Source organism: Dysidea avara, chromosome 3 (assembly GCF_963678975.1).
Source record: "Dysidea avara chromosome 3, odDysAvar1.4, whole genome shotgun sequence".
Taxonomy (NCBI): domain Eukaryota; kingdom Metazoa; phylum Porifera; class Demospongiae; order Dictyoceratida; family Dysideidae; genus Dysidea; species Dysidea avara.
In genome coordinates, this window is record NC_089274.1 from 903,493 (window position 1) to 917,157 (window position 13,665).

At 38.2% G+C, this 13,665-nt stretch overlaps 1 protein-coding gene and 1 long non-coding RNA gene across 12 annotated transcripts; one reads left to right on the forward strand and one right to left on the reverse strand.

The window, feature by feature from the left end:
• The first annotated feature begins 1,226 nt into the window (after nucleotides 1-1,226).
• LOC136248720 (zinc finger protein 277-like) lies at nucleotides 1,227-11,381 on the forward strand. Of its 11 annotated transcripts, none has more exons than XR_010697816.1 (10): nucleotides 1,227-1,462; nucleotides 3,643-3,728; nucleotides 3,771-3,859; nucleotides 7,441-7,591; nucleotides 7,644-7,689; nucleotides 8,221-8,353; nucleotides 8,417-8,490; nucleotides 10,506-10,605; nucleotides 10,731-10,787; nucleotides 10,851-10,984. XR_010697816.1 is itself a non-coding variant. In XM_066040503.1 (10 exons), exons 1-10 carry the CDS (start codon nucleotides 1,254-1,256, stop codon nucleotides 11,315-11,317), a joined length of 1,176 nt encoding a protein of 391 aa, XP_065896575.1. In that variant the 5' UTR covers nucleotides 1,227-1,253; the 3' UTR covers nucleotides 11,318-11,381. The 11 variants fall into 11 exon arrangements, 8 of the variants coding, with proteins under 8 accessions (XP_065896575.1, XP_065896576.1, XP_065896578.1 ...); XR_010697815.1 differs by having other exon boundaries at nucleotides 10,836-10,974; XR_010697817.1 differs by having other exon boundaries at nucleotides 10,506-10,566; nucleotides 10,836-10,974.
• Nucleotides 8,731-10,275, reverse strand: LOC136248723 (uncharacterized). Its single transcript, XR_010697818.1, has 3 exons — nucleotides 9,165-10,275; nucleotides 9,053-9,112; nucleotides 8,731-8,974 (listed from the first exon to the last, which is right to left on the reverse strand). It is a non-coding gene; the product is annotated as an uncharacterized lncRNA (long non-coding RNA).
• Nucleotides 11,382-13,665: the final 2,284 nt, after the last annotated feature.

Here is a 13,665-nt window from a genome sequence, read left to right on the forward strand (position 1 = left end):
AACTTGAACTGCATCAGCACAAAATTTTAAGGCTTGTAGTTTTCACGGTTGAACAAAAGATTTTCACAGTCAATAGTTATTATTAAGGACACTTGTTCTTCTTCATGCAAGTATCCTATAGTTGAAGGGATGAAAACAAGTCAAACAAATTCCATGCATGTGAACTCTTAAATGGACTTTGCAGATTTACAGTTTGCATGCTTATTTTTGTATGTAATCTGGTTTGATCGTACAGCATATATTGTAGCAAGAGTTCATAATATATATAATAATATATTATGATCTCTTGATTGTAGCTAATAGCTACATATTTTGGATATCGGTATATTTTAAGTTTGGTAAGGCAGAAACTCCATGCTACATGCAGCTCTGCATTATTTTTGAGACCACATATTGTTGACTAGCTGTATAGTTCCTTGGGTATAGCTACAGCAGCTGTGGGTTGTGTAAAGTCAGCACACCTGGTAAATCTTTTGAATAATTGACCTGATGAATGCAGCAGTTGAAGATACAGAAGATCTGGTATGCACATAATTAATGTCTGAAGAATGAGGCAACACTAGTGCAGTGAATTCTTTGAATCTTTGACAGGCCAAATTGTATATCATCGTATGGTAGTGGACTAGGAAGACGGGTATTAGCTAGATGCCTAGATTGATAAATCTGTTGAACAATTTTGCATTTTGTAGTATAGCTATAATATTGTAGCCTAGCTCATACCTATATATTTTCAACTATATAATTATACAACTAGCGGCATGGCTTTTGACCGCAACTAGCTTTTGGTCACAGCTCCTTTTTAGCCTCTGGAAACTAGTTCTAGAGGAAAATTTGCAGAAGGCCACCATGTACACAAAAGGCATACAGCCTGCTAGCTATGTGCTCCCCAACACAAAGTACATGAACACACATATAGCTAGTATGAGTACAATTCAGATAACATATACAAGAAAACTAAGAAGTGCAGAGTGAAATGCAGGAGGATTAGAAAAATGAAGAATCTAGATTAAGCAAGTGTCATCATTTGCTGTGACTGTTCTATTAGAGTATATTTGATGACCGGCCGAGCCAAGCCTATAAATCCATCCAATAAATGAAAATAATTGCTCTCGCTCACTTTACTGGCGGTGCTTATCTCATTGGTTCATGTTCTAGATCTTACCCTGGTAGCCTTCTTGTGTTATCGACACGTGGTATGGTTATTGCGCAATCTGTGAAGTTACCATATCGATTGTGGGTGCGAGTTATTGATCATGGCAGAGGCTGCAGCGGCCTGGCTCAAGCCGCTGATGTTTCCCGAACCTCACGAGACAACTACTGGTGTGTCAGTGACGCCAATCCCGTGTGTGTTGTGCGCTTGCGAGTTCTGTGGAGATGACGCTCATCAACAGTTTCTCAAACACATTTTGGAGCAGCACAAAATGGTGATCAGTAATGTACAACAAATAAGCAATTTAAAATGGTTAGTGTATAAATAGTGCAATGTCTGTGAACTCATACGCTTACAATTTATTTCTAGTGCCATAGCTAGCCATGATCGGTAGTATTGTATTTTAGGGATTATATAGTGTTTGCTTTCTTGCCCTTCCTGAAAAAACAGCCCCACTTTTCCTTCAAAACACCTTGGCGGTATTGGTTAAGCATAACCAAGCCAGAATGCCTTCAGGGCAACCCCAACAAGTTTCCATGGAATATACTATAGCTAACTGATGCCTTCAGCCAAGCATAACAAAATATAGCTGTGGGCTTGATTTTTTCATTGCCAATGTCACTTCGTCCTGAGATGTGCGACTACAGTACATACAATACACACATCACAGACTTACCTTCGTCCTTTGTCGCTGATTACTCAAGGTGTCGATTCACAGTAGCACGATACAGCTTCCCTGTTGCTGTGGTGGTAGCTATTGTGCTTGTCGCCCGTGTTTCCATAGTGATTGCAGAGACAGTTCTTCAGTTGCATTGCTGTGTGACAGGCGGAACATAGATGAGGCGTAATGGCCACTGCATTTTTTTCAGTATTTGATTGTTGGGATCATTAGTATTATTAGTAGTGAAGAAGGTTCAAGGAGCCTGTGAAACCTGATCTGTACATTCAGATGCGAATTTAATTTTATGGCATACCTGGTGCCATTGCGTGGGTTGATTATTATGTTATAAAAACAAGTAGAAGGAAAAATTAGAAATTTTAAGGATCAACGAATAAAACAGTGAAACAAAAGAGGTTGCAGATATACTAATGGATAGACAATTGCAACCTCAGTCTCTTGTTTCACTACTATTTAGCTATTTCCTTATTCCAGAACTTTTTTATTCTTTGATCCCTAATTTCCAATTTTTTTCCCCTTCGATCTACTTGTTATTTATTAATTATCAGTACCATAAAAACTCTATATGAAGTATAACAGCTAGTTAGTTGATAGGTGACTACATGTTCAGCTTGTTCTTTAAAAACTGTCTAGGCTTGGTGATGTTACAACTCACTTGGCGAATTGTTCCATAGTTTGATCAGATGGTAGAAGGATAGAAGACATTAGTTTACACTTTGATTGATCCCTTGTCACAGTGGTTGTTGCCTGTGTGGGGGTCACTGACCTCTTGTTGGTGCTGGCTATGATAAGGGGTCAGAGTTAGCTAGCTTGTATCCGGTGTTTGGGCAACTATGATATTTTAATAGGGAGCACACGTAATGTGGCACCACTATAAATGTAATCTTTCACATTGTCATATTCCAAATTTGTTACGCTAATGGCTTCATTACAGTTAATGTACTTCACTTTAAGTCAACATGACAAGAGGGTGGGTGGTTATTACTATTAATTTTGGTGACCCATTAAGATTGTAACAGACTAGTTACAATGGATGTTTCAAAGGATTGTAAGCTTTCTGTGACAGATGACATCAAAGCACTTTCTAAGAAATTAAAGGCTATAAAATTTCCCATGCCAGTAATTAATATTGCTGAGTAGAACTATTAACTGTGTGTTATTTAGAGTGGCTGACTGCTCTATTAGAGTCATCAAATGTTTTGTACTTGAATTTCTATTTCTAAATCTTCATAGTTACTAATGCACAAGTGTAGGTGAGTGAAATTGATAAATAATGTTCTTAAATTATAACCTTTGATCACCAGTTCAGTGAATGGTGGGTGTGGTCTGTCTGCAACTGCTTGTCCATGTCATAGGTGGAAATTTTTTTTAAAGCATTTAATTTTAACTATAGAACTCAACACTACAAGACAATGGAGATTGACTGGATACAATCCATGTCACTAACATTTTTCTAACCCACTATCCTAATCCCTAAAAATTGATTTCTCAATGAACGACCATACTCACAGTTCCTTTATGACCTTCAGTGTGTTGATAAGGTTTGCACATCATACCGTATAGGGTTTTTTCCGAGGGGGAATATTTCACGAATCACCACCATCCAAATTTTGAGGGGGAATATTTCTCTTGTTTAGTATCTGTCATACATTTATGTCAGAGCTGACTATTTTGAGGGAAAAATTTCATGGATTAGAGCCAATCCTTAAACGTGAAAATTTTCCTTGGAAAACCTACAATATGGTAGAAAATTTACAACATGATAATGTGCTTCTCCCCTCTACAACTGATTATATTTGTATTCATCCAATAGCTATGCACAATACTGGAGGTTGAGATTATCTCAGGTGACCTTAACTGATGTTGCCGTGGTAATTAAGACCAACAGCAAGCCTACAGGTGGGTGGGGCTGGTTGATCATGTGATCCACACACCATACAGATCCAGCACCCTCAGAGCATTATTACATGTTAACTGAGGATTTGCCTGAGGACAAGAAACTGAGACAAGAACTTCACATGAAAAAATTGGTGAGATATTATGTAGTACTGCAAGTGGGAATGGTGTCTTCTATGTACAATGGTGGTAAGAATTTTTTTACTGGTAGTTGTTCACTTACACCGTTGTTACTTTTATATCTTTGGCAGTATGCAGGGGCGTATCCAGGACTTTTCCAAGGAGGTTTCCAGAATTGGTGATAAGTTATTATGCAGGGTCTGGGACTGACAAATTTGTACATTGAAATGCTTTGCTATAGTTTATGAATAATACAAACCATTTATATATGCTATTTTATCATGCTTAGTTTCCTAGTTCCCTTGTAAGTCGTATCAAATATGGTTTGTGGCTGGTAAAGAGTATTATAGTGGTCCTATTATATGTACAAATTCTCCAATCAAAACTTTTGATTTAGGTACTATGTGATTCTTTTAACGTTTAAATCACAATTCATTATGAATGTTCTATTAGAGTGGTTTTTTGACTGCTCTATTAGAGTATCTTGATCTTCATTAATATTTTCTTTGTAATTAAAATCATACTCTTTTTCTTCCTTTCCTAATACTATTTACAGTGATGTGGTTTGGTGGTGTTCCTGCTGCAAGCCTACAAGTTCAAATTTCAAAGGGTGTTTCTGGAACCCCCTAACTATGCCCCCTGGTATGCAGCACTGAGCTCTTTTATAAACTTTTCCGTCCATTGGCAATTAAATTTGGTAGCTCTGGTAGTGTGTCCACAAAAGTTAGGGTCCACAATCCGAAAAATCAACTTTTACAAATTGATCCCCCTTGTAGCATACCATTGCCATGAAACCGGAGGCATGATTGTTTTTAGTATCTCACGAGATGCAACATTTATTTATAATTTAAAATTTGTGCTGCAATTAAACTTGCTACTTAGCCAAATCATATCCAGAGTTGTAGTTAAAAAGTACGCACAGAAATAAGTAAATGATTTGCTGGTTCCCGGCACAGGGTTGCTTTCTTTGAAAAACAGACAAAGAAATACAAAGTTTTGATTTCAAACTGCCCTACCACCCAAGGTAAGAACTATTCCTCATATAGTGTTTCAATTCGATTGTGTGCATAGTCTGTCTATGCTGTTAGTTTGGAAAAGATCTGAGACTTCTCACCATCTGGGTGATGAGCGTAAAATTTTCAGCAGCCTTAAGAATTGTGTCACACTTTCTAGCCATTTCCAGCACTTCTGCAACCACAACAATCATTATTATTATTATTGACTAAAACTAGCAAAAGATGTCCCTGAACATTTGGTAGCAGCAGTTGTCAATTATTTCATCTACAGCTTCCATGCCTCGCTATGCATCAAGGGAGGCAAGAAAATCGTCCAAATTTGACTTCACGCTCCACAGACCACAGCAACTTCAAATCTTCACTAGATCACCCTACATCACCATTATGCTGCAAACATCCCAAATCAACCGAAAAAAGCACATTTTTGATTCGAGCTGGATGGTCTGGTGAGCTGCATCACAACCAACTGCTACTACTACCAAACGTAAATTTTATCATCATTCTAAACAAAGTTAGGTGACCAGTGTGGCATCAGAAGTACTGGAAAGGACTTTGGCACCATTGAGAGAATCCCTTGAAATGACGTATGAAAATTTTGACGCTCTTCACCCAGATGGTGAGAAGTCTCAAATCCTAACAGCATAGACAGGCTATGCATCCAACCTTATCACATCACTATGCGGAAGAGTTGGCTTTTCTTGTCTTGGCTGGTAGGGCAGTGAATTTGAAAATTCGTGTTTCGTTTTCTGCTTCAAGTTTTGAAAGAAAGCAACCCTGTGCCGGGAACCCAGCAAATCATTTGCTTATTACTGTGTGTACTTTTTAACTACAACAACTCTAGATAACATCTAGCTAAGCAGCAAGTTCTATCCTGTTCTTTGTGTGGAGCACAAAATTTTAAAAATAATTTTTGCATCTCACGAAATACTAAAATCAATATTTCTGTGAAGACAACAATTGTGCTTCCGGTTTCATGGTGGATCTAGCAATGGGATACTACAATGAACATCCCACAATGGTAGGGGGATCGATTTGTAAAAGTTGATATTTAGGATTGCGGACCCTACAAAAGTTCAACTGTATTAAAATCACTTGTAGTGCTGGCTGGAAGTGTCATGAGACACAAGAGATTTATTACATGCCCCAAATTGAGATCACTACTTCAGTATAACCTGCAAATTTGTCTTATTCATCTAGTTGCATTCTTTGCATGAAGTATGTTAGGTGCATAACTGGAATATCTGTTACCTGGTCATCGTGAAATTCCAATTTGTCTTTATTTATATAGTGACTGCTCTATTGGAGTACATTATGTTCTCTTTGAGTGAGTCTTAGTGAAAATTGGGAGATGCTCCTTTTTAGACACAAAACAATAGAACAGTCATTATTGTTATCCTGTTAATGCTTATAAAAGCTGAAATACTACTCCAGACCTTGTAAATAGTTTATATGCACCCTTCCCTCCCCACTACCCTTCCCTTCCCACTACCCCTTCCCTTGGGGTTCATATAACTCATAGTTCCACCAAAGAAGAAACTAGTTATGCTTGAATGCATGGCTGTTACCTAACCAGGCATGGGCCAGCATGTGTGAAGTGAAATGTAAGTATTCAAAGGGGAGATTATGAAACCTTTGAGTAATATATCAACATACCATATACTCAAATAAAGTAACTTCACCAGCCACTAATGAGACTTTATTCCTCCTTGAGGTTTCCTCATCGTATTGTACAGATTAGAGTTTAAAAGGAAAGCCATACCATGGGATACTGAGTATTTGCCAAATTGTATAGAAAGAAGTTTTTGTATATTTTATTCATGACACTCAATAACGATACATGTCGTCTTATGATTATATTTTTCATGAGGCTGTCATCACTTGTGAATATTTGGCCCCCGTAAATTTCTATACGGTACTTTGTTTGCAGTGTTTGTTCTGACTGTACTGGACACTTATTGTGATGACTAAATGGGGTATAAGTTCAATAGTGATTCATGGCTCGTATACACATGATAGGAAAAAGAAATTTCACGAGTATGTTAAGTTGTTTCGATCAGATCGCTGCGGAGTAGATACTTTATTAAAGGATGGTACTTATCTTACTGATAACCAAGCAAAGGCTGATCTATTAAATTTGCAATTTTCATCTGTTTTTACTGTTGATGATGGCTTACCTGTTTTGGGCTCAAACCTTTACCCTAACATCCCATCTATTGAAGTATCAGTTTCTGGCATTGCTAACCTTCTGAGTGAGCTAGATCCTTCAAAATCGCAAGGCCAACTAGAGACCAGTCTCTAGTATATGCAGTAAACACCTTATCTATATTATGAACTTCATGATATATTAACACATCATCAATTTGGTTTCCACAACAACAATATTTTTACAAACAATAATTTTATTTCCTTCCTCCCCTTCCCCCAATTGTAATATACTCATTAATATGAGGTCATATAATTAGATTATAATATTATTATTATTAAATTATGATAATTCTAAAGGTTGTTAGTGTTCTTGACTGCTCTATTCCTTTGCCAAGGAAAGAGGACAGTAATTTATAAACTATAATTCTCTTTAGGAGGAAATACTTCAAGTACAGGCAATGGAGAGAAGTGACGTCACTCGTCTACATGGATGTTTGTTCTGCCCTCAGCAATTTGTCCGACAAGAATTATTCCAACATATGCTCACCGCCCACTCGTTTAACATTGGTCAACCCGACAATATGGGTAGGTGTGGCATCTAATCCAGCCAATCAGTGATCATCATTTTCTGTTACAGTATTTGTAGAAGAATTTCTCAGCTCATTACGTCATCGACTGGACAGGTAGGATATCAGGATATTAATTGTATATACTGTTAGGATATTATGGGAAGCCCTGACTAGGTTTATAGTTCAGTGCAATAAGGAAACTGATTGTAAAATCAGATGTCTAAACCAGACTTTACAGAATTGACCATAATGGCACAAATACACTAAACTTCAAGTCAGCACATTTAAACACTAGACTTGGATAACTCATAACCTCAAGAACTATTGATAGATGTGTAGGAGTTAGTTGGAGATGATCACATCTGTAAGGTGAAGGTGTTCCTGACAGGTTGTTATTTGACCTATACCCATTTTGAATCCTATGTGGTAGGACCAACCTAATAAGGAAAAGGTATTAAAGTTGTGGTAAGCTCATTACCATGGATACTGGACAGGACGGATAGTTCCATCTTTTGTGAAAATTCCATACAAGTAGCCATCAGGAGTTGATGAGCTACCACACACGTTTTAGAATTGATAGTTACTTGTGAATTTCCATTGCATCAAATCACATATAGATATATCCTTATAAGGAATTGTTGTCAGTTTACAGTGCCTTTATTGTAATGGAGTGTTCAAGGACCGGTCAACACTGAGAGATCACATGAGAAAGAAACAACACAAGAAGCTTAATCCTAAGGAAAAGGAATATGATAAATATTATGTCATCAATTATCTGGTGAGGATCGTGTGTCATGTGATCTGGTGTATCATGTGATCTGGTGTGTCATGTGATCCACAGGAAATAGGTAAATTATGGCAGGAAATACAAGCTGAAGATGATGGGCAAATGCTGGAAGCTGTTAGTGAGGAAGAGTAAGTTGTTCCTATGAGTGATTAGATACAGTTCCAATTACTCCACAGCGTAGTACTCTATAACATGTCAAAGTAATTAGTAACCTTCTCAGCCTTTGTGGAACTCAGATGTGCATTAATTAAGCCATCCCAAAACCAGGTAGAGTGAAGCCCATGTCTCTATTTTTGTTACGGGATGCAATGGCGGATCCAGGAGGGGGCATTTGGGGCAAATGCCCCCTCCTTCAAGAAATTGCATACAAGATTAAGATACTCTAATAGAGCAGTCAATTACTCTAATAAAGCAGTCACAATGTTCATGAGGCAGTGTAGCTTACTTATGAAGCTATAAATAGGATTTTATTCTACATAACATACGTGATATAATATATTTGGTAAAGGATAACTAGCTATTATTGTTGTGACCTTTTTTTTTTTCTTTTTTTTGTTCTTCAACTTTTTTTCAGCAAGGTGCCCCCCCTCTTTCCAAACTCTGGATCCGCCCCTGGGATGGTGATGAAATGTAGAAAAAAATTAATCAACAGATTAATCAACAGGTTACTTACAAACTGAAGAAACTTACCAGAACACTTCTGCTGTAGGTTATTACTGTGGTGTCAGCTTGCTGCAAATTAAGTGCTGGCTACATAATTACCCAGTTTACCAGTACTGACACAGTAAACCTAACACCATACCTCGGAGTGTTTAAGACATCAGTTTTTCCTGGGCGCATGCCCCCTAATCCCCAGAATGGCACACATGTATGTTGCATGCTTCAAATTTCACACTGCTCCACTTCTTAACTCTTTAGCCAGCTCCTGATACTGTGTCACCACAAGCAAGCATAAACAGGCTTTCCTAATATACTTTTAAAATGAAATTTGTTGGTGAAAATTTAGTCAATTTCCTGAGGAGCATGCTGTGCATGAAGCAGAAATTGTGGAAACTGTCACCCAAAATTCCTGGAGCCACCTTTGACATTGACAATGATCTAATCCATCCCAGCATCTATAATGGTCTGATTACTTGTTATGGTATGACCATATCAACTTGTTATGGTATGACCATATCAACTTGATGATGATTAAATCAGTCTTCTGAGTTGCCAGTTGAGAAAGAGCTAGTAATTTGTTAACTGCTGATGTTTTGTGCAGAGACAATAAACTCTTTATTAGGATGATATTGGTTGAATTTTCCTTCTTGTAGTAAGATTTTTAAGTCAAGGGGGCACTGGCCAGTATGCCTCCACAGATTTTTAGCAACCGACTGTTCTATTAGAGTAAGTTGATCTTTTAACAACAATCATAGTACCAGCTTCCCTCCCCAGGATTCTACTCCTATGCTCAGAATCCCTTAGATTTGGTTGCCTTGGCAGCACACAGTAACCCTGTACCCTGCCAAATTATAGATGAGGCCAGGCAAAGTTGACTCACATGTTTGTATGTATGTATGTACGTACCACAGTTTATCGCAAAAGGCATGAGGGTGGCAGTCATTTTTCATTGTAAAGATTGAAGGTGTGTCCAATTCACCCATTAAACTTTATGATACACCTCAATCTAACCCTAAGGCCTGTTAGTTACAATTAATTACATAATCTGCTGGCACCATAGACAAGTACAGGTTGAGATGCTACAGTGCAAAAGTAGACTCAGTTGTGCCCAATGTTTAATAAGAGTGTTTGACTGTTGTATTTGAACATCTTGTGATCCTACTAACTGAAAGCTGAGAATCCAACTTCAGCCCACATAACCACCTAGTATGGGCTATACACTAGCCCTGTTGTATGTACTACACACAATTCGATATCAGATGATATTAAATAATGAACAGTAACAATAAATTGGTTAATTAGTTGCCTGGCCTGAGCATACTACGTGTACATGTTGTATTAAAATACAAAAAAAAAAAAAATTGCCCATGAATTTTGTATCTATCATTAGCTAGTTTTTATCCCAGCTACTGTCCGACTACTTAGTTGTCTCAGTATGCTGTAATGTTTTAGTTGTATTTATAAATCTGCACTAAATCATTAGGGACTGGTCAGAGTGGCAGGATGGACACTCTACAAATATCCACTGTTTGTTCTGTACAAAGGTGTGTTCAAATAGGGAGGAAGTGATGTTACACATGACGGTATGTCACAGGGGGTGTTATGTCACACATTGTGGGGGTGGGGTGGGGTACTGTGTCACATATGAGGTAGGTTATTGCCAAGGGTTACATTTGCTGGTAGCTATACCCTGTATTGGCACTTACAGGGATGATCTTTGTTTTGACAAAAGAACTTTGGGATGGGTGGGGGATAATATAGCAAGGTGTGTCACCTTTTCCAGCATTCACATGGCTTCAATTTTGACGAGCAGTGTGTCACCCACCAGTGGCAGTTCTACTCACAAGTGAAGATCATCAACTACTTGCGTCGTTGTGTCTACCTGGGGGTGTGCCCTGTGTGTGGTCTGAAGACTAGCCCATGTGATCTACTAGATCACATGACCACCTCTGATCATTGTGGTGTTCCCATGGATACAACTCCTTGGAATGAACCACAGTAAGTGATGCATCATACAGTGTCACATGTAATGCTGAGAATCCTAGCAGTATAGCAAGGTGATCATTATTAATTTTAAAGATGCCACAATGCTTGCAATCATGAGAAAGTCTGTAGGTGTACGACAAAACAGTTAATAGTTTTAACACCCTAAGTAATCCATACACTAACTGTTGTATGCTACCAGTTACCATTTCATTTGTACACATTTGTTTGTTCTCCAGTTACTTGTTCCCAACTTATGAAAATGACTCACTTCTCAATATACTGAATGATAAGGAACTGATGGATAGTTAGTAATGTCATGTAATGTAAACTGTATGCTAATGTTGGAAATTATAAATATATTTTTTATGGATTACATACCAACTCAGTTACTGCAGTGTTCCTATGGAAACAATGTTGGTCATGATCGTGTTAAAGTCTTTCCCTCCAACAATGATGATGATTTTGTCATCAATACTAACAACAGCTGAATACTGCTGGTAGGCTGCCAATACGTTTCTATGACAATGAGCCACTTGAGCACATAGACTGTATTTTGTTTTCTCTGTCCTCCGACTGCTAATAAATATTAGTTGTACACACCTACTCCACCCATTGCTCTACAAGGAGTATCTTTGAGACGTCACCATTTTAGTTGGTGACTAGACAACGTGTCTACTGGAGCAGCATACACCGCTGTGGACTGTTTTGACCAACTCCACCTAACAAGTATAACATGTCACCTACTACCACTGACTGTGGGGAGTAAAGTGGCTGAGGTAGATCATTATATTTGAACCATAATCCAGTAATAGCATCTAGTAGCTCAGTGGTGTGATGTACCTCACCTTCATCATCATAGCCAACCATTACTAATTTACTATCATCACTAATTTGTGGCTAACGGCAACAGCAACACTTCTAATTGTTGTCATTAATGTATAGTCTTTCCATTGGCCCATCTCAAGAACTAACACCTTGTTAGTGGCATAATTGTTCTGATCTCTTCCTCCAACAATAACCAGCTTATCCATCAGGACAGTCATAGCAAACGAGCAATGTGGTGTTTCAATGGTACTACCCCACTTGTCAGTGTTGGGGTGGTAGATGTCTATCCTAAAAGTGAGGGTTGTCTTGACTACCACCACCTCTGACATAAACTGCTCCATTAAACACAACTGCTTGTGCAGCAGTCTCCCCACTAGTCACTGGTGAATCAGCTCCCTTCTTCCACCTGATGTTTACTGGTCTACTACACAAGTCAGGTATGGCGGACTCCTTCACAACCAGTTGTTGCTATTAAACATCATGTGAGTGTAATGAACTACTGACTAATACAAAATAGTAGATGTAGCAAAAAATAAATTGGTGATACGCTGTAAGCATAGTGTTATAATTTTTGTAAAGGCAATTCTGTACATGCACAAACCTACCTCGATTCCTACAGTTGATGTATCACACATTAATATCCCGACAGTATACAGTTAATATCCCGACAGTACAGTTAACATTTATAACACTGTAATTAAAATACCATGAATTTCTTTGACCAAAGTCACACTGTAGGAAGATTGTGCAGTACACGAGTTACCTTCTCCTGTTACCTCATACATTACCAACATTCAAAACTGTCAGCAGATGTGTTGCACAAAATGCTAAACTTTAAGCATTTATATATTTATTTATTGATACTGGGCAGACGGCATGCCAATGTACCCAGGGAGTGAATAGCACCCCAAGGAAAATTACACACATACATATGATTACAGTACAGCTATACACCTTATTCAGTTAGTAAGTCAAGTCACTAGGTCTAAGTCCTTGTAGGTTAGGTAATCCTAAGGCTGCAGCACATGTTGCTGTCAGACCTTCAGTGCTGGTCACTGTAAAGCACTAATAATAATAATAATAATAATAGAGAGGTGGGACTGATGCTTTATAACTGCCTCAGCATCAAAGGCAGTTGTGGTCAGCGATATCATGATATCGCCCTGCAGTCAGGGCAATATATGAAATATAGCCTAGTGGTTCATTTGATCTGTAAAGTGGTATATTATTAGCCGAGCTATCTCAGAGTATTGCATGTGGCTACAGGCTGCTGAGCTGCCTCCTCCGGAGGCTCCAATCTATCTATGTGTTATGGTATATATAGAGTAAATGTGACTGCTCCTATCATTGTGATGGCTCCTGTGATCTAGTCTATGATAATGGTGACACTGAACAATCTGTGGATCTTCACACTGTAGAATGGTGTTATGCAGGCAGATATCGTAAAGTATATCGTTCTGATAAACCGTCATCTCTAAAGATGTCAAGTATCATCAGTTATCGCTTGTCTCCAAGGTAATGAACATACAACCTCAGAAGTGTATATCTCTTAGTGGTCACCATATGAGTTGGCCTCTACAGTGGCAGGTGGGAATACTATATTAATGTACCAATTGGATCAACATCCTACCCTGGAGCATGCCTCTCCTGTGTGGTACCTGCATTGTGGGGACTGCTACTCACACAGAATCTACTAGATAGATCCTGTGTGGTACCTGCATTGTGGGGACTACTACTCGCACAGAATCTACTAGATAGATTACTCTTATACAATGATCATTTATCTAAATATAGTAACACTTTATTTGGTCACTAATTAAAAATCATATTCA